Below are 24,297 nucleotides of genomic sequence, written 5' to 3' on the forward strand. Positions count from 1 at the left end.
GGGGGGTGGCGGGGGGAGAGGGCAGAATGGAGAACGCAACCACAGAAACCAACAGTGGACCAATCAAGGAGCCAGCGGGCTGACGATGTACCTTTGCCAAATGGAAGTGCGAGGGAGACTCAACCAAAACGACAGCAAGAGCAGCGTCATGGATAATAAACCAAAGCATCAGCCTCGATATGCTTACACACAGATCTGTGTGATCTGCCTAGATCACATTCGCTAATTATCGAGCCAGCCTGAATCCAGCCCCAAGGCAGGAAGGTCATAAACCAAGCCAGCGTCCCAGTCAGCTTACCAAGGGCAGGTGGGGCAGGGGGCGGGTGGTATGCAGCATACAGCTTGCAGGTCAGCCTCTCAAAATGGATCAAACAGAACTCAGCATGGTGGGCGAGGGGATCCAAGCTCATGGCTTGGAGAAGTTGGGGCGCTGGAGCAAAGCATGACAGCAGTCTATTGGCTGGGCTCATGTTGGTAGCAGACGCACACCCACACACACGTACACCCTAAGCACACACACGCCTGCTTCCTCTCCATGTGATCTGCTGATCTGCTCATCTTGGGGCTCTTGCTTAGAGACCAGAGTGCCAGCTGCAGGCCCTGTGACGCCACTCACCCAGGCTGCTGGACTCGGCGAGGTTCAGGCTGTGCTGGGAGAGCCCCATGGACTGCCTTGGGGAGGTGGAGAGGGACGCCTGGGAGGGCGCCCGGCTGCAGCCACTGCCTTGAGACTCCGACTTCAGCCGGTCGTTCTCAGCTTTCAGCTTCTCTATTTCACTCTGCGAAGGGTAAGGGAGAAGCTCACTTACTAGGCGGCTACCATGCGAACAAGTCTTTCCTGGAGGAGGGATTTGAAAGTTCCCTGCGGGGATCAAGTACATATCCCAGCCATGGAGGCAGAATAAGTTACACCATCAGAGAGATTCAACAGTGGTCACTGCCTTTGCTGTATACACAAGACCTCTCTCTTTTGGGTTTTTTTTTTTTTTTTTTTTTGGCTGTGAGGCATGTGGGATCTTAGCGCCCTGACCAGGGATTGAACCCGCACCGCCTGCATTGGAAGGTGAAGTCTTAACCACTGGACCGCCAGGGAAGTCCCCCCCACAAGACCTCTCTGGCACAGGAGGGTCCGAGAGCTGGCCTTTGACAAGACCTCAGAAATGTTTCCCAGAATCTGGGTGGTAAGTGGAAAAAGTCTTATCTAGGAAGTTTGAAAACTCTGGGTTTCTCAACCCAAACCTTTACTGCAGGACTTCTCAGAGCCTTTAATAAGTTGGTATGCATTGTGAATCTGAGAGGGGCACATAGTGTGCAGCATTTCCCAAACATTTTTGATCAAGGAGCCTTCTTTTCACAGAGTTTCTTATGGAACGAGCGTTTCACGGAAACTCCTCTGGGAAACGCTGCTCTCCAGTGAAAGCTGATTTAGTAGAATCCACAGTGGTCTTTCATTCCATGAATATTTATACAGAACCTACTATGTGTTAAGCACTGGTCCTACATCCAGAGAAAGGGATGCAAAACAGAACGGCTCAGAGACTCGAATGCCTTCAATCCGTGTCAAAAGGTGAGAGGGGCCGTAGGAACAAATCTATAGGGATCCAGATGAGGGCACTACACTAACTCTTCCAGCTGCAGGACGTGGAAAGGCTTGGCAGAGGAAGAGGCGTCAGGCTGAGCCTCGAGGGAAGCTTCCGATCTAGGTGTGCAGAAGGCTATCCCAGCGGAGGGCGCCTGGCAGGAGCATCTCCTCCCCGGGCAGCCCAGGGCTCAGCCGCACTCCCGGATCTCACCTGCATCCTGTTCATGGCCTCCCGCAGCTGGTCCAGCTGGTGTGCAGAGCTGAGGGCTTCCAGGCGGATGTCAGTCAGCTTCATCTCCTTGTCTCTCAGCTCGTTTCGGAGCTGCATGACCGTCTCGGCTTCACTATCCATGCACTCCGAGATGCTAGGGAAAGAGGAGTGTTACTGACCAAGGCGGCTCTGAGTTCAGCTCCTTTAAGTCCTCCACTGACCACCACGTCATCATCAGGTTTGTTAAAGAGTAACCCCGTATAACCAGCTGTCCGGTGCCTCCCGGAAGTGACAATATCAAAAGCACCTGAAATTCACAGACTTTATAACTTCTCTACACTCTTTCTTTGCAGAGCTCTGGCAAGCCTTTCAGCCAAATTCCAGTGATCTAGGGATAAACAGGAGCCAGCAAAAGGGAATGGTAACCTTGGGGGTTTGAAACCCTCCGTGATGTGTACACAGCTGGGCCCCTATAAAGATACAACATGGCCCTTGATATCTAAACCCACTCAGAGAAATGAGGTCAACTGTCTGTTGTAAAGATTAGACACTCCAGGGTCAGACAGCTGAGGGTGATTTTTATTTGCCAAAAACAGGAAGAAACCTAAAGATATGGGTGGAAGATGCTAGTCTGTTTCTGGTCACATTCTAAAGCCTACTCCCCTAAAGGTGTCTAGAGAGAGAAACATTCTTTCATTCTCCCACCCCCCCATACTGCTTAATAAGCCCATGGCAAGGAAGAGAAACATCTCAGGTAGTTAGCAGAGAGTGATGCGACATGAAAGCCAAAATTTTATCTGAAAACATGCAACAGTGTAGTGAGCTGTCCTCCTTCCCCAGCTGGGCACCAGATCAGGAGACTGTGGGACCCTGTGAGTCCCTCTGTTTTAAGAGGTGGACCTTCCAGGCTGAGTTCCTTATTCGATTACTTAGGTTTGCCCTTCAGATACCGGCAAGTCAGCACAAACTGGAAGATCATAAAAGTCATGATGAATTGCAACGTTAGAAAAGATAGCTTCTATTAAAGAAAAAAAAAAAAAAAGTTCTGTTGATTTCAAAGATTATAGGAGCTGAGGTGTGGGGTGATCCAGAAGAGAAAGCTTTGACATTTCTTGGAACTAAAACAGAAAAAAGAAAGGAAAAAAAGCCCAAGTTCATGAAGTTACAAAGCTGAAGCTGATTATCTCTGAACGACATGGTGAGCACGTGGTCTGTGCAGAAATAATCACTCGAGCCCTCTCTCCAGGACCCAAGTACTGGATCTGAGGCCAAACCAAACCTGACCTGTGAAAGTGGGAGAGGGAGTGGAAATGTTAATTGCCAAAGGAGAACCATGATAATTGTTAAAAGAGATGTAATTGTATTTCAGGGGCAGAAAGGACTAGAAGAAAAATTTAACGCCTGAACAGCCAAATCTTTTTGTGGCTATTTTCTTGACCTGCACCCTGAACTGTTTTGAGAGATACAAAATCATCTCCTATTTTTAAAAGTTGTCAGCATCCAAGAAAACTTCTCCACTTCAAAATCTGAAACCTCCAACAGACCCTTGAAAAATCTTATAATTATTCCCATTTCATACCTATGAGAAACTGAGGCCAACAGATTTGGGACTAAAAGGACTAGAGAGACAGTAATGTCTTTAGAAATCAGATCATCCTCTGCCCCCCGCCAATCCCCCAGCTCTCTGTGCTTTGGATAGCCTGTGGTTTGTAGGGTTTAACTATACAGTCATACTTTCTTTGGTTTGGGAGGTTTTCGAGGGGAGCTTGCAAAAACTGGTTCTTTCTTGGGAAAGGACTATGGTTTCTGGGTTTAAATGGAGTGTAAAGTCTGAACAAAATTCCACTGTGACATTCTGGTCTTAGCCAAACCATGTCCTGCATAGATCTCGAAGATTCCAGTTCACTGCAGAGAACAATCAGCCTTAGTCCACCCTGTCTGTCTGTCTGTCACACGGCAAGGCGCTTTGCTCCAGTCTCCTTCACGTGGCCTGTGCTTTTTCCCCCAGAAAGCTTTCTCAGCAAGAGAGACAACATCTCCTCCACACCCACTTTGTGGAATTTATCACATGGGTTACTTTGTGAAGCTTGGCCAAACAATGACTTTACAAAGGGAAGCAAACTAAAAGGAAGAAAGTCTGTCTGGAGTCCAAGGCCCTCCCGTGTCCCCCACAAATCAGCCAGTTCTCAGAAGCACAGCACAGCGAGGCCGCACAGGAGGGGTGTCCTACAACAGACATGATGTTGAAAACAAGCCCCAGCTAAGAGTTAGTCCCCCTGTGCCTACTGCCCAGGACAGAGCCTTCTCCCCTGGTTCTGCCGAGTCACTGATAATCACTCCCTGCGTGGCCCCTGGCTCCCCTAGGACCAGGGTTCTTCTCTGCCTCATTTGTAGTATCTGATCACACTGCTCGGCACATAATGTTTCCTGAATACATAGACCACTGTGTCAGGCATCTGCAGCGTATTATTTAATGCACTACGTACACTACTAACTTTCGGGAAGAGACACTACAATTATCTCCATTTTAAAAACGGGGAGGCTGAGACAGAAAGAAATTGACATGCCCATTAAAAATGTGAGAATCAGAAACAAGTCTGATGGGTCTGCTTAACTCCAGGGCGCAAGCTCCTGAACTTCACCCAGCAGGCATGGATGAACACACACTGGTCCCCTCTATGGACCACTTACTGAAGCAACCTGATGTTAATTTTTCCTACTCAGCCCCTAACACTTAATTCCAGCATATTCCTGCCGTCATGCCCAGGAGGCAGGGCTGGGAGCATACCTAACTTTACACACCCTAGTGTGGGAAACACTGCCTTCCCACACGGCCATTCCTTCCGCCCACAGGGTAGGAACTTTTCTGAGCCCCGACTCCTCTGCCTTTGGTTTCTTCTTTGAACGCCCTCTCGCGTCTAGATCTGCACATTCTTACAAACGCTTCAAGGCTGGAAAGAAGCATTTGCTCTCTGCCCACGCTTTGGGAAACCAGACCCAAAGCAAACATCTCCAGCGTGCATGGATTCTGTGGAATGTCAGGAAAGGGCTGCCGAGCCAAAGGGTGGGCCCGCCTGCCCCCCAGTCCCTATGGGGAAAGTGGTTTGGGGGAGCGCTCCTGCTACAGGCTCCAGGAGCCCCATAGGCCAAATGCATCGCTCCTTGGCCGCCCGGCAGCTTCTGGCCCAGTGACTACTCCCGCCTCCAAACAGTTTCTTCTCTCTGCTCCTGGGTTTCCACCCACCTCGCTGGCTGCTCTACTTTCTCTTCCTGAACCTGAGGTATGAGAGAGCCCCAGAACTCAGTCCTTGCCCCTCTGCCTCTTCGCCATCTCCATTCAACCCCTTGGAGAATCCCTCCAGCTTCCCAGCTTTCAAAACCACCTCTGAGCCCACGTCTCCCAAATCTCCACCTCCAGGAACTCCAGGCTGGCTGGCATTTCCACAGGGATGTCTACTAGGCATCTCAAACTTCGCACGGTCAAACCAGAGCCGCTGATCCCCACCTGGCCCCGTGTGTGTCTCCCACTCATGCCAGAAACAACGCCACCACACACCCAAGTCCTCGAGTGGCAAGTCTAGGAATATTCAAGGATGATCTCACGTTCCTGCTGAAAACTCTCCAAAGCCTACTTATCACACAGGAAATCAGCCGCAAATTCACCTTGGCTTCAAAGCCTCACGTGTCCTGGGCCCCGCCTCTGCACGGCAGGCCTTCCTTCCCACCACTTCCTCACGCGCCCATGATGCAGCGGCCAAGCTGGCCGGCCCCCCCCTTTCTCAGACACACCGGGCCTGCTTCTGGGTTCTGTCTGGAGGGCTGCCCTGCTTGCTGGCAGGCAGAGTCGGCCACGGGTTTACGACGGCCCACCTCCTTCCCCTCCCGGGCACGCTCATGTCACGTCTTCCCGCCAAGGTCGGAAGCCCTGCTCAGCGGACTGTGGGAAGAGGCCTGGTCCACGACACACGCCTGCAGGGCCTCCACACTCTCTCCCCTCCCCGCCTGCTGGCTGGACACTCAGCAGAGGACACGGGCCCGCAGGACAGAGGCAGCCTCGGTGCCGGCATCACCACACGGCAGGCCGCCGGCGGATGAGGGAAACCTGTGTTGGGTCTGGAAGGAAGCAGAGATCAACAGTCACGGGTAAAGGCGCTGACCTTTGCGACTGAGTTTGTCACAGCAGCTAGTGTTACCGACGAGAACTAGCCAGGGGTTCTTCCTGGCACACAGATCTCAGTTGAAACGCCATCTCCTCGGAGGGGCCTTTCTGGACTACCCCGTCTGCAGTTGCTGCCAAGGCACTCTGTATCCCAACACACTGTTTCAGTTCTCAGCATGAACGCTCGGCACTATCTGATTCTTCTAGTTTATCCAGCTTTATGTGCTTAATGCCCGTTTCTCCCCCTGACATATAGGGTCTATACCGGAGTTGGGACTTGATCGTCTCGTACACTGTTGTCACCGGAGCCAAGAACAGCGCCTGGCACGGAGCAGACCCCAGGAGTGGAATCAGCTCTACCATGTCACGTCCCCGCAGGCCCTAATCCCCAGGGGTGGTTAATATTCTCTTTGGTCTCTCCAGAACCGTCGTGGGTAGTGTCCTGCTCACACGGGCTGTCATATGAGAAGTTTATACCAACACATAAAGAACAGATGAGGAGTTCCTTTTTCTCCTGGCCAGGAAACAAACAACTGGATTGAGATGCTCTGGGATGATGGCAGGTGAGTCACAGGCAGCTTGTCCTTTATTTACCTCTTGGGCACTCTTCAGGTCAAACAGGACTCACACTCCTGAACAGTGGTCTAACCCTCACGCCAGCACACAGGGCCTCAGGCGGGCACTGCACTCCAACGCTCAGCACTCCTCTCCCTCCCCCTGCTCGGGTTTCGCCCTTGCCCAGGATGGAAGTGCCCGTCCGCAGGGCCTTCCTCTTACCAGGGTGCTCCCCGAGAGAAGAGGAGCTGCTGACCTAAGTAAAGCAGACACCCTGACAAGGCCATGCTTCACTGGTAGGTGGGTTCATAGAAAAGCCAGGGCTCTACGCTCTGTCTCCTTGCTTCCACTGCCTGTCTCATGTGGAGTCCGTGCAGGCGATGTGCTACCAAGGCCTGGCCCACTGTCTCACCCGCGTTTCCTGCACCCGTCTGGTGAGCCGGCTTTGGGACGCTGGCGCAGGCTGCTGTCTTCTGCGGGTGGGCTGGCTGGCTGAGTGGACCTGGGGACAGCGCCACAGACCTGACCTCCTGAAATCGGAAGGAGGTTGCCCTGCACGCATGGAATCTGACCCGGCCCTCACGAGAACCCATGATGCAGATCCCACTTTCACCAGTGAAGAAACTGAGGTGTCCACCACTACCCCACCCCACTGTCCAACCCTAGCTCACTGGCTGTTCTGACCCCAGCCACAGTGGTCCTCTTCTCCCAGGCACTATCTTATCTCGCGGGAACTGCCTTTGCAGACCACTTGAGCTCTGGTTCCTCTTTCACGTCTCGCCTGGTTATGCCAAGGGCTCTGATGGAACTCAGCCCTAGCTCTGACTGCCCTATTGCAGGGGCAATCTTTTTCACCGCTGCAGGGAGTCAGCTGTGCCGCCTTCTGAGCAGACACCTGGGTCCCCACCTGCCTGTCCCAAGCCATTCCTGACCTCTTATTGCCTCTAGATTCTCGGCCTCATGTTTTGAGATGGGGCACAGGACTGTCTCCCTGCGCCCTGATGGAACAATGCTCAATGGGTGCTCGGTGGAAAGCACGGGAGGTTGGCTGGGCAAGAGCAGATGACTCTTCCCTTCTGTGTACCTCTGTGCCAAGGGCAACAGCACCTAAGCCAAGGCCAAGGGAGCAATTGCCTGTCTCACTCAACCAGCTGTGTTCCCAAAGGGCTCTGTACAAACGGACTCATTTACAGTCGACTGGGAGAGTTCATGGCGATGAATCACTCGACGAAATATAGAGCCCTTTGGTAAAGAGAATCGTCACTGAATCGCTCTGTTTTTTTAAACGTCTAATTTCTGAGTGCTGACCTCAGAGAAAGAGTCAACACTAAATGTTGATCAAAGAAGAAAAGTGTAATCTCTCTAAGCCCCGTCACCCAAGTGAACCAGAATTTCAGCCCAAACTGCCAACACTTATACCATCATCTCCCTGTCAGAGCACAACTGGCTGTAGCTCTTCACATCCACTTATCTTGTTCAATCCTTAGGATAGGATAAGGAGACAACCACTATCCCAATTTGACAAAGAAATGGAAACAAAGAGAGGTTAAGCCGTTTGCCCAAGACCAGACAACTAATTATGCACACCGAGGCCAGCAGAACAGAAACTCGTTTCCTTTCTCTTTTAAACTCTCTGGTCCTAAAACACCGAAAGAATATGCACAGTCTTATGAACGCAAGACACAAAGGACCCCAAGGAACATAGCAGGACTGCTAGCCATTCCTATTGGAGAGGGTTCCCAGGGGCCAAAGATGTCGTCTGACCATAGTGACCCCGGCAGACAGACTTACAGAGAATTGGAGTGAGAGTTCCTCAGCAGGGGAGTGGAGCCCATGGAACCGTTGTGTGGTAACTTTGGTGAAGAAGGCAGAGAAGAATCCGTCATCTCCTCAATGTCTGAATGAGAGGATGCCGACTTGGGGGACTTCTTCTTCCCGAAGGCTTGCTTGAAGGAGCTGCGTAACTGAATACACAAGACCGTCAGCCTGGCAGGAGCTGAGACCACCCCTTAGGCCTCGGCAAAACGGAGACATGCAGAGTGAACAGCAAATTATTTCTCCCACGCTTTCCCCCCAGCAATGAAAAAGGTTCCCAACAGCTCTCTCGAATCAGTGCATTAAGGGAAGAAGAGTTATCTGGTGTTGACAGCTCAGGGGACTGGACCTGTGGATAACATTCCATGCCTACTCTTGGCTCAAGACTAGATGCCAACAGCAAGACAGAGCCTGGCTCAGCAGATGGATGTCGGGAGGAGGAGGTGACACAGCAACAAAGCGGGGTGCTCAGACACGGTGACGGATGCGGATGAGGTTAGTCATATCAATGGATGGGTTAGCTTGGTATCTGATATTCACGTTGGTCTTGCTTACCTCATTGACCTGCCAGAGAAAACGCAAGCAAAAATGGGGAAGGGGAAGGAAAAAAGACAATTTTTAACAGAGAAAGCCAGTGACAGGGAAAGCTTTGGACTTTTCAGACATGACATGGCTAATAATAAACACCATACAGAGAGGAGGTTTCCAGTAGGATCAGGAATCTTTCAAAGCATTAAGGGCATCTTCCTCTATTATGGAAGGAGAGGAAGAGCGAGTCTGGAGGCCCCTACCATCCGAGCTCTGCAAGCCTCTCTGTCTGGTCGAAATGACTGTCCCACCTTCCTATACTCCTCACTCTTTTCTGGCCTTTTATCAGTCATCTCTAAGCCTTATTATTATTATTATTTTTTGGCATGTCTTCTTTTCTTAGCAAGGGTAGCTTCATTGCTGCACTAGTCCCAACATGGCTGCATAGCTCTTTGATATATACACTTAGGAGCACCCGCTGTCCTTCTATACAAGTAATATAATAAAAGCAGAAAATTAGCTGTCTCGCTTCTTGCTCAAAAAAATGATATTTTAAAGAAATGTATTAACCATATTGGGAAAAAGGAACTGGTATATCACAGATTCCCCAAACCATGAGATGGATCTGAAAATTCTAGTGAGAACATAAAGAATTTAAAGTGCGATGTCTGCTCTGAAAGCCATGATAAGCATGTATTTTTCCAGGCCAAAAAATAAAGTTTCATCTTGAAAAATGTCTTTTAAAAAGTAATTTCCTTTTTCTAAAGTCTTTTTTTCCTACTGAAAACGTATTCTGGGCATTTTCTTAGCCACTGTGAAATTCAGAAAATGGGCCATTCTGAAATAATGAGAATTGTCTCTCATCAAAGTTTCACCCATAGCAAACTGCACGTCCAGCTTGTGGGCGAGTCTGGATCCCATTTCTCTCCCATTTCCTACTTATGGCCATATTTCCAGAGAGTAGTCACAGAAAGAGAAGGATTTGGTATACATCAACCTAAATCCTTGCCTCAACCTCTGGTAAAATGCCAGGCAGAAGAGGAGATGATAAAGGTTAGACAAAATTAAGCTTTGGGATTCTCTAAGGATGCCAATTATCCATCCTCCCCAATTGCACTGGTAACCAAGAGTTGTCTTAAAATAAACAAGTTTTATTTCCTGAATTAAAGAAAATGCATAATCATGATTTCTCATAGAAAATAATTCTCATCACTTTGATAATTAAATCAGACTGTATTTATCAACAGCACATTAGAAACAGTAACATGAGTTAATTCTGTTTGTTTAAGTCATAGCAAATGAGTTGACTAAAAGCCATTAGTAACATAAGGAAAAATTTAATCGGAACAACGAGAGGATCACACTGAACTGGCCTTTCGGCTTGCCTCCGAAGCGAGTCATCAATAAGCAAAATGACTAAATCCTTGACTCCTCCATCACTAGACCTCGCCACCCATCCAAGATAACACAAAATGAGGGGGAAGTGCATGGAATGAATGAGGAAAATGAAGCTACTGTGAAAACACGATGCTGTCAGCATTGACAAACGGGGCCCTGTGAGTCCTGGCCAACTTCAGATCAACCCGGGGTGTCCCTGCACTGAAGTCGGGGAGCAGCAAACATCTGTCAGAACTGACTGTCACAGCCCTGACAGCAGAACTAAAAATTGGATGGGGAGAGGGGAGTGGAATTTCCCAAGAAGAATGGGAAAAACTGTTCAAGAGGCCACTGTATGGAAGGCCAAGTAGCTCGATGGGATTATGGAAGCATGGAGAAACACTGCATTGGACACTGGTTCTATTATATTTGCTATTCTGAGGTATGACCCCCGCCTCCCCCCCCCCCAATTTAGAACCACTCACTAACTGCTAACAACTACATTATGAAGCTTTTACTTACAGCAAATGGTCAAAAAATTTTCAAAGACAAGGGTGGGTGATTTAATGCTATCATAGGCAATTATGTAAATAAATAGATAAGGACTACGGTTAACAATGGGATAACTAGTGATACATATTCCAAAAAATACTTTGGAACTAAGGAAAAAACCACTTAAGAGTAACTTTGCTCTAGTATCTGGAACTCTGTGGCCAGCATATGATGAGGAAGAAATGACACATATGAAATGAAAGATGAGGGCTTCACGTAGTCTCATGAAACAGAAAAACTACAAAGAGGTCGTTATTTCATAAATCCTAGGGTTTGGCTGAGCACCACACTGATTTCAGTAGAAACCTGTCCACAAGCCACTTCTCTGGATTGACTCCCAAAGGTCTATGTTGTGAAGTTAAGAGCTAGCCTGGGCTCTATCTGGGGCACACTGTTTCCTAGCCTGACTCTGCTAGTGCCCACGAGACTCTTTGGATGCACACTTACCCAATTCTTTCTCTTCTTCTTCTTTGAATCACTCTCTATGTTGCTGCCCACGCTGGAGTGACTGGTGGCACTATTGATGCTGGAGACGCTGTCGGAGGAATGCTGTCTGCGGATACGGAGGTCTGCGGACTGGGAGGTACCATTTCCTGGAGACCCAAGGCAGGACATCAGGAGCTGCTGACTTGAGCCCCTTCCTTTGCCCCAGGATTTACACCTAAGTCCACACACCCAAGGACTAAGAGGTATTTCCCATCAGACATCACCTTCTGTTCCACGATGCTGGTTTTAAGGTCCTTGGGTAGCTGAGTGCTACGCCCTTTTTGGTCAATTAAAAGAGGGCTCTCTCCATTTTACAAAACAGAAGTCAGGGGGGGCTTAGAGGTCCCCCCACACTCACTCTTTTGAGCTAAAATGCGTCTGTGAGTTGCGGCAATACTCATCTGTGTCGTGAGTGCCCCCTCCTTTGCTCTCCCCGCTCCTCCTGCACCAGCCTTCTTTCATGCCCTTGGACATGCCAAGCCCATGTCCTCTCACCACCTTACAGGTGCCATTCTCTCTTCCTGGGATGCTCTTCTCCCTCTGCTCTGCCTGGCCAGCTCTTGCCAATCCTTCCCACGTCACCTCTAGCCTCGCTTTTCCAGGTCTGACATTTGAGATAACAGTGGTACCAGAAATAACACTGCCCAGAACGGTAGTGAGACCAAAATAAAGTTTGCAGACAGTGTTCCTCACAATCACAGAACGACCCTGACAGCCTGGTCTTTAAGAGCACCAGTTTCAGGGGCAGACTTGGGTTCTCGTGCCATTTCTGTTTCTCACACTCTGTGGCCTCAGGATGGGACTCTCGCCTCTAAAATTCAGTATTCCCCTCAGTACAATGCGGACAGGACCAGCACTGCACTCATAAGCGTGTTGTGGAGAGAAAATGGAATAATGAAATAATGTAAACACTGAGCATGGTGCTTAGAACACAGTGAATGTTCCATAAATGTTAACTCTCACTATTACTTTTCTATCGGTTCTCTTCATATCATTTTCTGGACGTAACTCCTCCTCATGCCCATATCTCCCCCCACCACCCAAGTAAGATACACAAGGACAAAGCAATCCTTCCAAAATATTTTCCGGGACAAATGAGAGACGAACCCATTTCAGGCTGTCCCAGGTCAATATGTAAATATCAAAGCATTAGTGACGTTAAGGCTATGAAATACTTTGACAGTTTCCCAACAGAGATATATTTTCTTCCATTTTGAGATACATCAGAGAAGAGGATGAGCTGGAACAGCTGTTTCCCTAGAGGCTGGAAGTAACTGGATTAAGTGCCTTCTAGGACCTGTCCGACTGACACGGACACCCACCCTCTGGCAGGGAGGCTGCATCATATATTGTCAAGGGAGGGTTCCTAAGGGCAGGCAGGTTGCTGGTCTGAGGCTGTTTCTCTCCCTTTACCTTTGCAGTTGAGCTCTGGGGTGTTAATTACCCCATTAATGGCCGCCTGGGCAGCTGCGTTCTGTTTCTTCAGCAGCTCAATGGTTTTTCTTAACTCATTCAGTTCTGAATCCTGAGGAATAGAAAAAAACCAGTGGTCATCCCCAAATCATTTTGTACCGAGTTCAGCTGAAGTACAACTTAGCGTCGTCAGCTTAGAGGAGGGTAGAGAATGAAGGAGTTGCAGGAAACCTTTGTGTCAAACATCAGGTTGAATCAGTTTTCAATAGGCACATGTGAGTACATCAACGCAGAAAGAATAGGACTAAGATCTGTTGCCGATGCAGTTAACTGCCACTCCATCTAGGTCACATTTTCACTCAGAAGACCTATTCTTTCAGATTCAATTCCAACAGTCCCAACAAGCACACTAAAATCTATACAACTCTCTGGAATAAAAGAGGATAACGTTTTTAGGTTTGTTGTTAATTCCAAGCAGGGAGGGAAGAAGCATTCTTTCTGCTTTACCTTCTGCTCAGCCGTCATGGTTAAGCTCTGGAGCCTGATTGTCATGTTTCCAAGACTCTGTTCAAAGGCCGCCACGAGGTGAGCCTGGAGGGGAAAGACACATTTCCCTACAGTTACATTATCTTGCAAGGTAGGAGTGCCTAAAGGGTGCCAGGTCTTAAAGACGGAAATCCAAACGGAGCCATGTGGGTTAGCCCCTGCCGACTTCTTCAGCCGCTTGAGCCCTACTCCTCACCACTCTCTGGGATCCAGTTACTCTAGACTTTCACGTCCTTCACCCCACCTTAGGGCTTTTCTGCATGCTTTCCCCGCTGCCTGGAATGCTCTTCTCCCAACTGCCTCCCTAACTGATTTTTTTTTTTTTTTTAGAAATTCATGTTCTTTTATTTATTTATTTATTTATTTATGACTGTGTTGAGTCTTCGTTTCTGTGCGAGGGCTTTCTCCAGTTGCGGCAAGTGGGGGCCACTCTTCATCGCGGTGCGCGGGCCTCTCACGTTGCAGAGCACAGGCTCCAGACGCGCAGGCTCAGTAGTTGTGGCTCACGGGCCCAGTTGCTCTGCGGCATGTGGGATCTTCCCAGACCAGGGCTCGAACCCGTGTCCCCTGCATTGGCAGGCAGATTCTCAACCACTGCGCCACCAGAGAAGCCCCTCCCTAACTGATTTTTACCCATCCTTCTCAACAGACCTCAGCGCATGCCTTCAAGACACCCCCAGATTGGGTTGGTTCCCTCCTATTCACTCTCACAAGCACACTGGACTGCTGCTGATGTACGCATGGTGATATCACAGTCAAAAACACACACACTCTTGTGGTTGCTGATTTACGCCGGTCTCCACTACACTGCAGGATGACCTTTTGTTCCCCAAGCACCAAGCCCACAGTAGAGCCTCACGTTGAGTGTGTTTGTAGGATAAATGAACAAAGTGGTTGGCAGATGTTGCTTGTTATAATCCTGGTTAATAAAAAGCCACCGAAAGGCCCATCTGCTACCTCCTTAGAGAACCTGCCCACTGTTTTCCCTGGAGTTATGACTTTCCCTGGGGCTCCCCTGCACTTTTGTATCCCTATTAGAAGACGGCATCAGACACACCATTATTTTACGTTTTACAAAGACAGTTTTAAAAATGCCACCAATTATAGCTGAAATATGCATCCAATTTTCAGAGATGCGAAAAACATGAAAAAAATATATATCATAGAATTGAGAAATGTGATGCTTCCCTGTCTGCCCCTTTCTCTGAAACCCTCTTCAAGGGCAAGATGCAACTCTGTGTCCCAACACTAAGCCTTTTTCCTTCTTCCACAGAGCAGTAGGTGAGATATTAGTTAGCTGACCTAGGATCCTGATAATATTGTTAAAACCAAGGATAAAGAATGGACAACTGATCTAATCCTACTGGCCTCAGTTTCTTCATCTATAAAATGCAAGCAATATCTATGTTCCTCCCAGGGTGATTGTGAGCACTGAATGAAACAATATAGTTGAAAATGACCTATAAACTGTTAAGGAATTGCAAAACACAGGAATGACTAGAGACTGCAGGGAAAGGAAGGGGTTTGGGACTGAGAAAGTGACAAAAGATACAATGAGAACACAGGTGTGGAGACATCAAGAAAGGGTTCTAGGAGCGGGGTGGGTAGATACACAGAAGGTCACAGGAGGAATCAGAAGGACCAGCAAGATACTTGAGTCTTGGGAGAAGTGAGATCTGATGGTTCTGGAAACTTCTAGAGGAAAAGGTGACTGACTCACAGAGTGAAGAAGACAAGGGTGGGAGAGGAGCCGTCACCCTGTGCTGTGAGGAGGGTCAGGGTCAGTGGACATTTCAGTTTGAGGAGGAGAGACTTGACAGGTGAGTGAGAGGCCTCGGTTACTGGACTTCATCAAACAGGGAGACGGAGGATAAGACATCTCTAGGATCAACTGCTGAGTCTCTTTTCCATTGGCCGTAGGAACTGGCAGGGAGCAAGGGCACTTGAGATAGAAATGTTAAGTGGACTGGCCAGCTTCTTTCTGATTGCACGCTCTCTCTTTATTAAAAATTGAGAAAATGCCTTTGCATTTTAAAATAAAGAGATATGCTTTAGTTTGCCCGGGACAATGTGGCAGAACAAAAGCCAACCAATTCAAGACATTCACAAAGTGAATGAAGCCAGGACATGGATGTGAAAAAGAATGACTGCTACCCTTGCATTTCAAAGGAATGACAAGGTCAAATTTAAATGACCGAATTTCCATTTATTTCAATTCTCATTTGATTGCCCCAAGAGTCTCTTTGTGGGCATTCAAAATTGCTCTTCAGTTAAAAACAAAAGCAAAAACCTGACCCCATGAAGACTGCTATCAAGAGAGTGTTTTTGCAACTCAAGAAGGAACCACATTCGCTCTGAAGAACCAGAGGATCGCATTTTGCTGGCGAGCAAAAGGACTGACTTTGTGTCATGATCTCGATTATGAACATATGGGCCAGGAGGCTGGTTTAGAGCCGCACAACAGCCTTCTCAGCAAGCAGCATTCTCATATTCCCAGGAAAACAAACACAAGTGGTATAAAAACACTCAGAGAAGGTGGCTTTGAGTAGTTTGTCCTAGAAAAACAAACACAGCTTGGCCTGCGAGAAAGATGGCAGACAGTAAAACACGTTAGCACTGCTGGCGGTGTGTGGCAAGACTAAATATTTACTTTAAAACAATACTGGGGCTTCCCTGGTGGCGCAGTGGTTAAGAATCCGCCTGCCAACGCAGGGGACACAGGTTCGAGCCCTGGTCCGGGAAGATTCCACATGCTGCGGAGCAACTAAGCCCGTGCGCCACAACTACTGAGCCTGTGCTCTAGAGCCCGTGAGCCACAACTACTGAGCCCGCGTGCCACAACTACTGAAGCCCATGCGCCTAGAGTCCATGCTCTGCAACAAGAGAAGCCATGGCAATGAGAAGCCCGCGCACCACAACAAAGAGTAGCCCCCGCTCACCGCAAGCAGAGAAAGCCTGTGCGCAGAAACGAAGACCCAACGCAGCCAAAAATAAATTAATTAATTTAAAAAAAGAAAAGAAAAGAAAAAAGAAAACAATACTGGATTCAATGGCTTTTGTGAAGAGCAAAACGTACTTCTGAAATAATAATAATATGTGAGAGATCTCACTCTTCTCGATCAGAGAGGACAGTTCCAAATGGCCCAATGTAAGGTCCCTTGGGGAAGCATGAGGTCACTGGAGGAATTAATCCAAGTTCACTGATAAGTAAATTACTTACTATTTTTTCATTAGTAAGGGGCAGCCATTGGCAGCTGTAATTCTTAACTAGGGGAGTAGCTCCAAATCACTTGTCAAACCTCACATGTTTCGAGGAGACCCCTGGCTCACCGGGTCTGGGGTAGGTGCTGGATTTGAATGCATGCACCTGGTTACTGAGATGAAGACTACCCACAGAAGAATACCTCTGCCGTCTTAACTAGGCTCTAAGCCTCAAATTTCAGATCTAACATCAATTTCTGATCTTCTTTGGATAGAGTTACCGACGGAGGAAGAAGTCAAGGAAATAAAGGATTATAAAACACACAGTAACCTAGTATATTAGGGTTTTGAAAAAAACCCCAAAGATTTCCAGAAATGTAAGAGAGCTCGGGAGAATGAATAGTTATGGGTAGTTACCAATTATTGAGCCTAGAATCAAGGTCAAGCACTGTGCTAGGCACTTCATGCGCAGACTTTAAAGTGAAATGGAAAGTTTCCTTGAGTAGACTCAGGCTCAAGCCAGGAATTATGTGGGCAAAAGCTGCAGATAAATATCAATTACCTTCCTGGTCCAAAGAAGACAAGCTTTTGAAGTTGCTTTTCATTTTAACAGCATGCTGGGAGTCACGCAGGTGGCTTTCTGACAGGCTCACACACACGGATATGTGATCTCAAGCTGGGTCGTGTGCTCCCAAGCAGGAAGCCCTGCCTCTGAGGCATCTCAGCACCTTCCAAAACCTCAGGCCCTGCCTTCTGAGCCTCAGCCCTCGCCAACTCACGGCTCTGCGGCTCCTTTATAGACTGATCTGATGGGGTAGGAGATCTCTGCCTCCACTCTGACCCCTCAAATCCTATAACCACACCACAGTTAGGAAGCTGACTTAACCACCTAACAGCTGAGAGCCTTCATGATGTGGCCTGACCCTTGCCTTTCTTCGATGCCTCCCTCCTTTCCACTTCCTTCTCCCCTCCACCCCAGCCTCTTCCCCACATCCAAGCCATAGATTCTAATTACACTGAGCTATTTATAGTTTCCAAATGCACCGTGGGCTTTTGTACGAATTACTCTTTGGTTAGAGTGCTGTCCTTCCCATGCATCCTCCCCTACACAGCATTCATCAGATGTCACCTCCTCCAGGAAGCCTTTCCTGCCTTCTTCCAGCCCCACCAAGACTGATCTAGGTGCTCCTCCTATATATTCCTGCAACCTTCACCCTTTATTGCTATCACAACAGCTATCATGTTATAGCAAAACTGTTTTGTCTCTCTGCTGTACCAGAGAAAGAACACTAAGATGACAGTGATTGTGCCTGCTTTGCTGTTGAACCCACAGTACCCGGGTCATAGTTGGCACTCAAACAGTTGCTGAATTGAATGCCAGTTGGCAGTGCCTCCTGAACACGTACTTGTGTATATTATAATTACAGAGCAGTCAGCTATTTACTGTGGAGCCTTAGATTTTTTTTCTCTTAAGATGAAAATTTTCAGAAAGAGAAAGGGAAATGAACATTTCTGAGCACTTAATCTATTTCAGGTACTGATCACATGACACCCCTGAGAGCTAAATATTATCATTCCCCAACACACAGATGAGCAAAGGCAGGCTCAGAAGTTAAAGAATTTGCCCAAAGCACAATGCCAGTAAGTGTCAGAGCTGACACTCACACCCACGATGCTAAAGCCTATGTCTTTTTTATTATACCACACTGCTTCTATAATGCTCAGAGGTAGCAATGGCTACCGCCCTGGGTCTGTACTCACATTTGCTGTCAGCTGGGTGGTCAAAGCGGAAACCTTCTCCTGGGAGGCATCCAGCTCCCGCCGTAGTTTGCGAATCTAAAGATAACAAGGGACAGAGTTACTTGCTTTGGGAGTCTACTTACAGGATGAGCTGGGAGAAATAACTGATAATAGCGAAAGATGAAATCCAACTAGCCAACTCTTCCTTACCTCTGACTGGCATTTTTCTTCTGGCTGTAAAGAAAAACGTAGAAGAAATTAGACCAGTTGAGGAACTAAGAACAGTATAATCCTGCCTACAGGGAGTACCATATTTGGACACTTAGAGCAGTCTTAAAGATTTATTAGTTTCTTTCCTGATGGACTTTTCTGGATCAAGTGGTTCAATTAATATGACCAATCAGAAAGGCCAAATACGAACAGCACATTATTTTAAGAAACTAGAAAGGATTAGGAAATACGCTCCTGTTTTGGTGGTGAGGAGCCCCCTGTTCCCAGGTGGACATGACGACAGGGAGAAGCTGGGAGGAGAAGGGGATAAGCTAGGGCAGAGCTGCCAGATTTAGCAAATAAAAAAACAGAACACCCAGTTAAGTTTGAATTTTTTTTAGTTTAAGTATGTCCCATGCAATATTGGGGACATACTTATACTAAAAAATTATATGTTGTCTACCTGAATTTCAAATTTAACTGGGCATTCTGTATGTAATCTGGCAATCCTACCTGGGAGGCAGGGAGGACGGCTCATAGATGAATTCTGCCCCATTTTATCCCTCCCTCTCATCTCCCTAGGGCACTGAAGCAGCAGGTCAGGAAGGTTCCCGAAGCGAGGGGGGCTGGGAAGCCCTGTCAGCCAGCCTGCTGACTCCCCAGGTTGTAAGGATGAAGGTGGCTTGTACCTTCCTGCCGCTCCATCTCTGGTCCCCCAGTTACCTGTGACCCTGGGGAGTAAAGACGAAGCCTGTAGGCCCTCTTGCTGGCAAAGCCTGCCATACTGGGCCCTGGGTCTGCAGTGACACAGCAGTCGGCCAGCCAGAGACTACGAGCTACTTATCTCTTCCCATAGGGGGAGCCCACATGGGTTGGGGGAACTATTCCTTCTCTCTTCTGGGGTTCCCAGGGTGGGGTCCATAAATGAAGAAACCCCCAACCCTCCCCAACTGCCCCCGCAAACACACCCTTTCTTGGAAATATTGGAAGTGTTCCTGCCCTTCTCTCCACACCCCGCCATCTGCACTTCCCTGGGGTGGAACAGTGACTTGGGAGCCAGGTAGGTGAGTGAAAATCAGGAAGGACCCTATTTTGTCCTTGAAGTCCTCTATGTGTGTCCTAATCCAATTTCACTAGTGACAAACCCATTCTTTTAAAAAGTCAGCATCTGGTTTCTACTTCTCTATTAGTTCAGGATGCAGAGGCGTATGATTTGTTAGGCCCCGTAGTCCCTATACCTAACAGCTGGGACAGGTGGGTAGCCGTTTCCTGTCTGACCGCCCTTCACATCCTGCTCCCGCCGCCCTCACTCCTGGTCCTGCCCCAGAAGGCCCTCCCTCCAGGCTGGCTTCTAACAACAGTAAGTAATTGTTAGGTACACTGGGGCCAAATCAGTTAACTCTTGCAGTAACTCCACAAAGTAAGTTTGTATTCCATCTGAGGCTCAGAGAGGTTAGATATCGTGCCCGAAGTCACACAGCTGGACAATCTCCTCATCTAAGCAACACTTTCAGGAGAAGGTTTGGAGAAGTCCTCAGGGCTTACTCTTCCCTCTCTGATAATATTCAGCCATCTCTCCTTGTCTGTCCGTCTGCCTGTCTATCAATTCATCCCCACCACCATCAGATATTTATTGATTTCTAACTATGTGTCAAGCACTGTTTTAAGAACCTGGGATACAGCTGTGAACATGACCAAGTCCCTCACATCTTATGTTGCTTACGTTCTGGTAATAATAAGTAGCATTTTATTGAACACTTACTATATGCCAGAGACAGTTCCAAGCACTTGACATTCATTATTCATTTAATCCTCATAACAACCCTTTCAGAAGGTACTAATATAATTTGCTCATGGCGACAGCTGATAAGTGATAGAACTGGGATTGGATCCAAGGTAGTCTGGCTCCAGAGCCTATGATCTTAACCAGCACTTTCTCCTGCTCTGACTATAGCGACATTCTCCTGGAGGCCTTCCAGAAATAAGGCCCTGGCTTCTGAGTCTGATCCAAAGGAGAAAAGTTAATGGTGATAACGTCACAGCTATCTAACATTTGGGAGGCAAATGGAGGTCTGTTAGCAGGCTGAACCATCCACGGAGGACCAGCCCTACTTCTAAACACTTCTATCAACAGCCTGCCTTGGGCGGCTGCCACTGTCTGTCTCGGTGCCCACCTGTCTCTGGGGCTGGAATCCTGCTCTCAACAGCAGCCTGGAGAAATCATGTGTTTTGTATCTTGCCCCAGCTGCTGCTGCTCTTCTGTGCATCTGGGAACTCCGAGGGAAGCTCCGGGCCTCTCTCCACTAGGCAGTTCCCCTGGGAACTCATCTGTTGCTCCCTACCAATGAAGAAAGCAAATCTGATGCCAGATGTGGCCTCTTCAATTTTTTTCTACTCCAAGGGCCGGCCATGACCTCTTCATGGCATTTGTTTAGCATCAGGCTGTCTTTTCTTTCCTTTGTAATTAAAATTACAGGCAAATTTCAGCCAGAATGAACATTCTTGAATATCTAAGAATTACAGAGATTTCAGGGGGGAGAAAGCCTATTATCATCCAATAAGAGCCTTTAAAACACTCTGGTCTTAAACAGACTCTTTGGTCTGGGCTGGTGGCAACTTAAGAGACTCCAAAGATCTCTTTTTAGACAACAAATACGAACTTATTTACCTTTTCGTTTACAAAGGCGCCTGAGCATTTGTTTCTGAATTTCATCATCACCAAGGAGCTAATAATAGATAAGGGACCACACAACACTGCCTGGCCAGACTTGCAGTTTTCCTTGGAATTAGCATACCACTCCATCATGAAAATATTCAAAGGTTAGAGTATTTTGTAAAAAGTCTGCAAAAGCAACTTACATTCTCAGAGAAGGCACATATAAAGAACAGTACATGGGAACCTTTGGCTCACCAACTAGTGGAATGTCAGAGGTTGTAGGGACCTCGGAGACCACTTGGCCGAGCTCCCTGAGGCCAAGGGCAAAACGGAGACCCCCAGAATAAGGAGATAATATGTCCAAAGTCATACAGTAAGGGAAAAACTATGAATAGGCCTCGGGTCTCTTGCTATCCAGATAAACATGGAATTAAAAATTATTATTATTAGGTCTTTGGTAATTTGTGAATTTATATCAACTCAGAAAGGACAATTTCAAATTTCATGAAAACACGAACTTCAGGTCCACACACCTAGAACAAACGCTACTGAAAGAGAGGCCTGTAGCTGTAAGAACTCCCGGTGGTTGGCGTGAAGGGGAAGCAGCCAGGAACTGCAAGTGATGGTTTCCTGCATCTGAATTCTCACAGGTGGAGGAGCTCGTGCTCTTTCCCTCCCAGGCTGGCTGACGCAGGCCAGCCCCCATTTTTCACTTTTCTGAATGAACAGTGTGTTGACAGGAAACCCTGGGAACTCCCTGGGAAAACACGGGGCTTGGGCACTGAAATGTCTGGTATGGCTGCACTGCACCAACCCTGTGAAACTAGAGTTCCACATGCCCCCCGTGCCCTCTGTGCCTCTGGCTTCTTCTTTCGGAAGCAGGCTCCTTTCTCCACCTAAGCCACGTCCTCAGGGCTCAGCCCAGAGCCTGGCATATATCAATACTTGGTGCCAGTAACTACTGTGGAAGAAGTGAATCTAGGTTGAAAAGTACCACCTCTGGTCTGGTACCCATGTCACACAGTTTCATTCTAGAGGAAAGGACTCAGTAGATGCAATAGCTGATAGTTAGAAGGCCATCCCTACGCTTTCTTGGATAACGGCTTAAATAACCCCTTCCCAAGGTTACCATATATAAAGTCTTTAAAATGAAAGCCAGGACTTTGACAAAACTTCAGACAAGATGACTAGCAGAGCAAAGAGGTCCTGTGGAGTTGGAGGGGCAAGGTGGGTAGGAGCAGAAGAGAACGTTTCTAGGTCCTTCAAATCAGACCATGTCAGCAACCACTGAAGTCTGTTTGCTCGCTACAGGCCTAAGAAAGAACAGTCAGGCCCTGGGCTCTTTGACTTGATTCTGGGATGGTCTTTAACGTACAGGGGGCTATCTACAGTTTGTCCCACTACAGAGCCGAGATACCTGGCATTACCAAAAACTGAATTATTAAAACATCTGTCCTCCATGGAATTAAGGGCTAAAGAATTCCCAATTCCTAACTAATTAGTCAAATGTTTTTTTTCCTACAGGAATTCCCGAGTTAAAGTTTTTAAGATAGTTATGCACATAGCTATAAAAAGTAAGCATACTGAATAAATCCAGTACTATATTTGATTAAGTTTGGCTTTTGTTCAGTAGACCTCTCACTGATGACAGCTATCATTTACGAGAGCTTCCTCTGTGCTGCGTACACCCTATTCATTGCTTTACGTGCATTTTCTTATTTCATGCAAACCTATTTTTTGAACACCTACTATATGCTAGGCCCGGTTCTAGGCACTAGGAATAAAACCAGAAAAAAGTCCTTGTCCTCAAGGAATTTATATTGCAGTGAACAGTAATATTCATAACTTTAATTCTCATTACAACGCCACAGGGTAGGGGGGCTGTTGTTCTTTCTACTTTACAGACAAAGAAACTGAGGCAGACACAAAGTTGAAAAAGGCATCTCATACATTCTAACTAGTTACCACTCGAAGCACACTGCCACTTTAACAAAAGTCACCTCCTGATTTATTGGTTGGTACATCAGTAACTGTTCGTGAATTTCAAACCTTGTTCCCTAATTAATTGATTCCCTTATAATGGAAATACTCTCTCTAGGAGACATGCTTGTATTTTATTTTTGACACACATAGCCACACAGCATTGATTTATACTCACTGTAGAATAAATTGATGACGTGCTGGAAACCAAGGAGAGTGAGGAACCATGAACTGTTTAAAAAAGAAAAGAAAGAAAAGGTGAATTGCACAGTTGGCTACTTTGGAGCCGAAAAGGGGAAGGGAAGGAGAAACTCAGCATTAGAGGACATTACCAGGCTTGGAGCAACTTAACCTCACCTTGACCCAACCTTTCCTGGTTTGGTGACAGGTCGGTGTCAAGTAAGGAATAATTTTCTATGGGAGTCATTTCTCTATTACCACATTTTTTTTTTCTTACAACATTCTAAATACTACCCCTGCTCTAACTATCAAAATAACACATAATTACTAAGCTAAATGTTTCAAGTACAGAGAAATGTTAAGAAGCATTTTCACTGCCATAACCTGTGTGACTCATAATTCTATTACCCAGAGGCAACTTTTACCTGCTCTGTTCCAGCATATTTTATTCCTTTCTTTTTTCTAATGTATCCCCTTAGGGTTAAGATTGGGTTGCTAGCATCTGCCATTTGTATAAGCAAAAAGACGAGCTGATTATTTTGAGCATAGGAGGCTGGCTGTTGGCCATGGTAAATTCATTCTAGATGACCCTGTGGTAGAACATTGTTTAGAAAACATATCCACAGAAACATAGATTCTTCATTTGATTTCTATCATATCTACAAAGTGTCCTCTTTTCTGTTTGTGACTGGTACTTCGGGTATCATCCTTGTACCCTCCTCACCCCCTCCTGCCCCCAGCCAATGGAGACATTTTATTTTCTGTTTTCATGTAATTTAAACCATGGTCTTTTCCAGGACTAGGTATTCTGGCTGACTTCTCTTCTTGGAAACCAGATTCTTTAATGACATTTTCTTAGTAATCTCTCAACAATTTGTTTGAAAGACAGAAATATGCCTGTTGAGACATCACAGACCTTCTAATGGGACACAGCTTCCCTGACCGGAAGTGGAATCCCTCTACCCCACACTGCGCTCTCACCTGCGGTCTGAGAGTGGGAGGCTGGGGAGGAACTTTCCATGTGTACTAGACGGCTTTCACCTACCACCCAAGGAGTGAACTCAACTTGGATCAGCGGTTGGCAGAAGCTACCTGCCCACAGATAT

General features: G+C 47.3%; 1 protein-coding gene across 12 annotated transcripts in view; it reads right to left on the reverse strand.

Moving 5' to 3' along the window:
• NAV2 (neuron navigator 2) overlaps positions 1–24,297 on the reverse strand; it is a 398,333-nt gene that overhangs the window by 26,787 nt on the left and 347,249 nt on the right. For all 12 annotated transcript variants that reach the window (XR_009009169.1, XM_057552146.1, XM_057552147.1 and 9 more), the window contains 9 exons: positions 23,190–23,242; positions 18,376–18,399; positions 18,187–18,261; positions 13,186–13,269; positions 12,679–12,790; positions 11,227–11,372; positions 8,299–8,471; positions 1,794–1,947; positions 617–779 (listed from right to left, as the gene is read on the reverse strand). Coding sequence is in view for 11 of the 12 variants with exons in the window: in XM_057552146.1 (XP_057408129.1) it covers positions 617–779; positions 1,794–1,947; positions 8,299–8,471; positions 11,227–11,372; positions 12,679–12,790; positions 13,186–13,269; positions 18,187–18,261; positions 18,376–18,399; positions 23,190–23,242 (984 nt within the window). In the remaining variant the exon portion in view is untranslated. The remainder of the gene's footprint in view (positions 1–616; positions 780–1,793; positions 1,948–8,298; positions 8,472–11,226; positions 11,373–12,678; positions 12,791–13,185; positions 13,270–18,186; positions 18,262–18,375; positions 18,400–23,189; positions 23,243–24,297) is intronic.

Source organism: Balaenoptera acutorostrata, chromosome 9 (genome assembly GCF_949987535.1).
Source record: "Balaenoptera acutorostrata chromosome 9, mBalAcu1.1, whole genome shotgun sequence".
Classification (NCBI taxonomy): Eukaryota; Metazoa; Chordata; class Mammalia; order Artiodactyla; family Balaenopteridae; genus Balaenoptera; species Balaenoptera acutorostrata.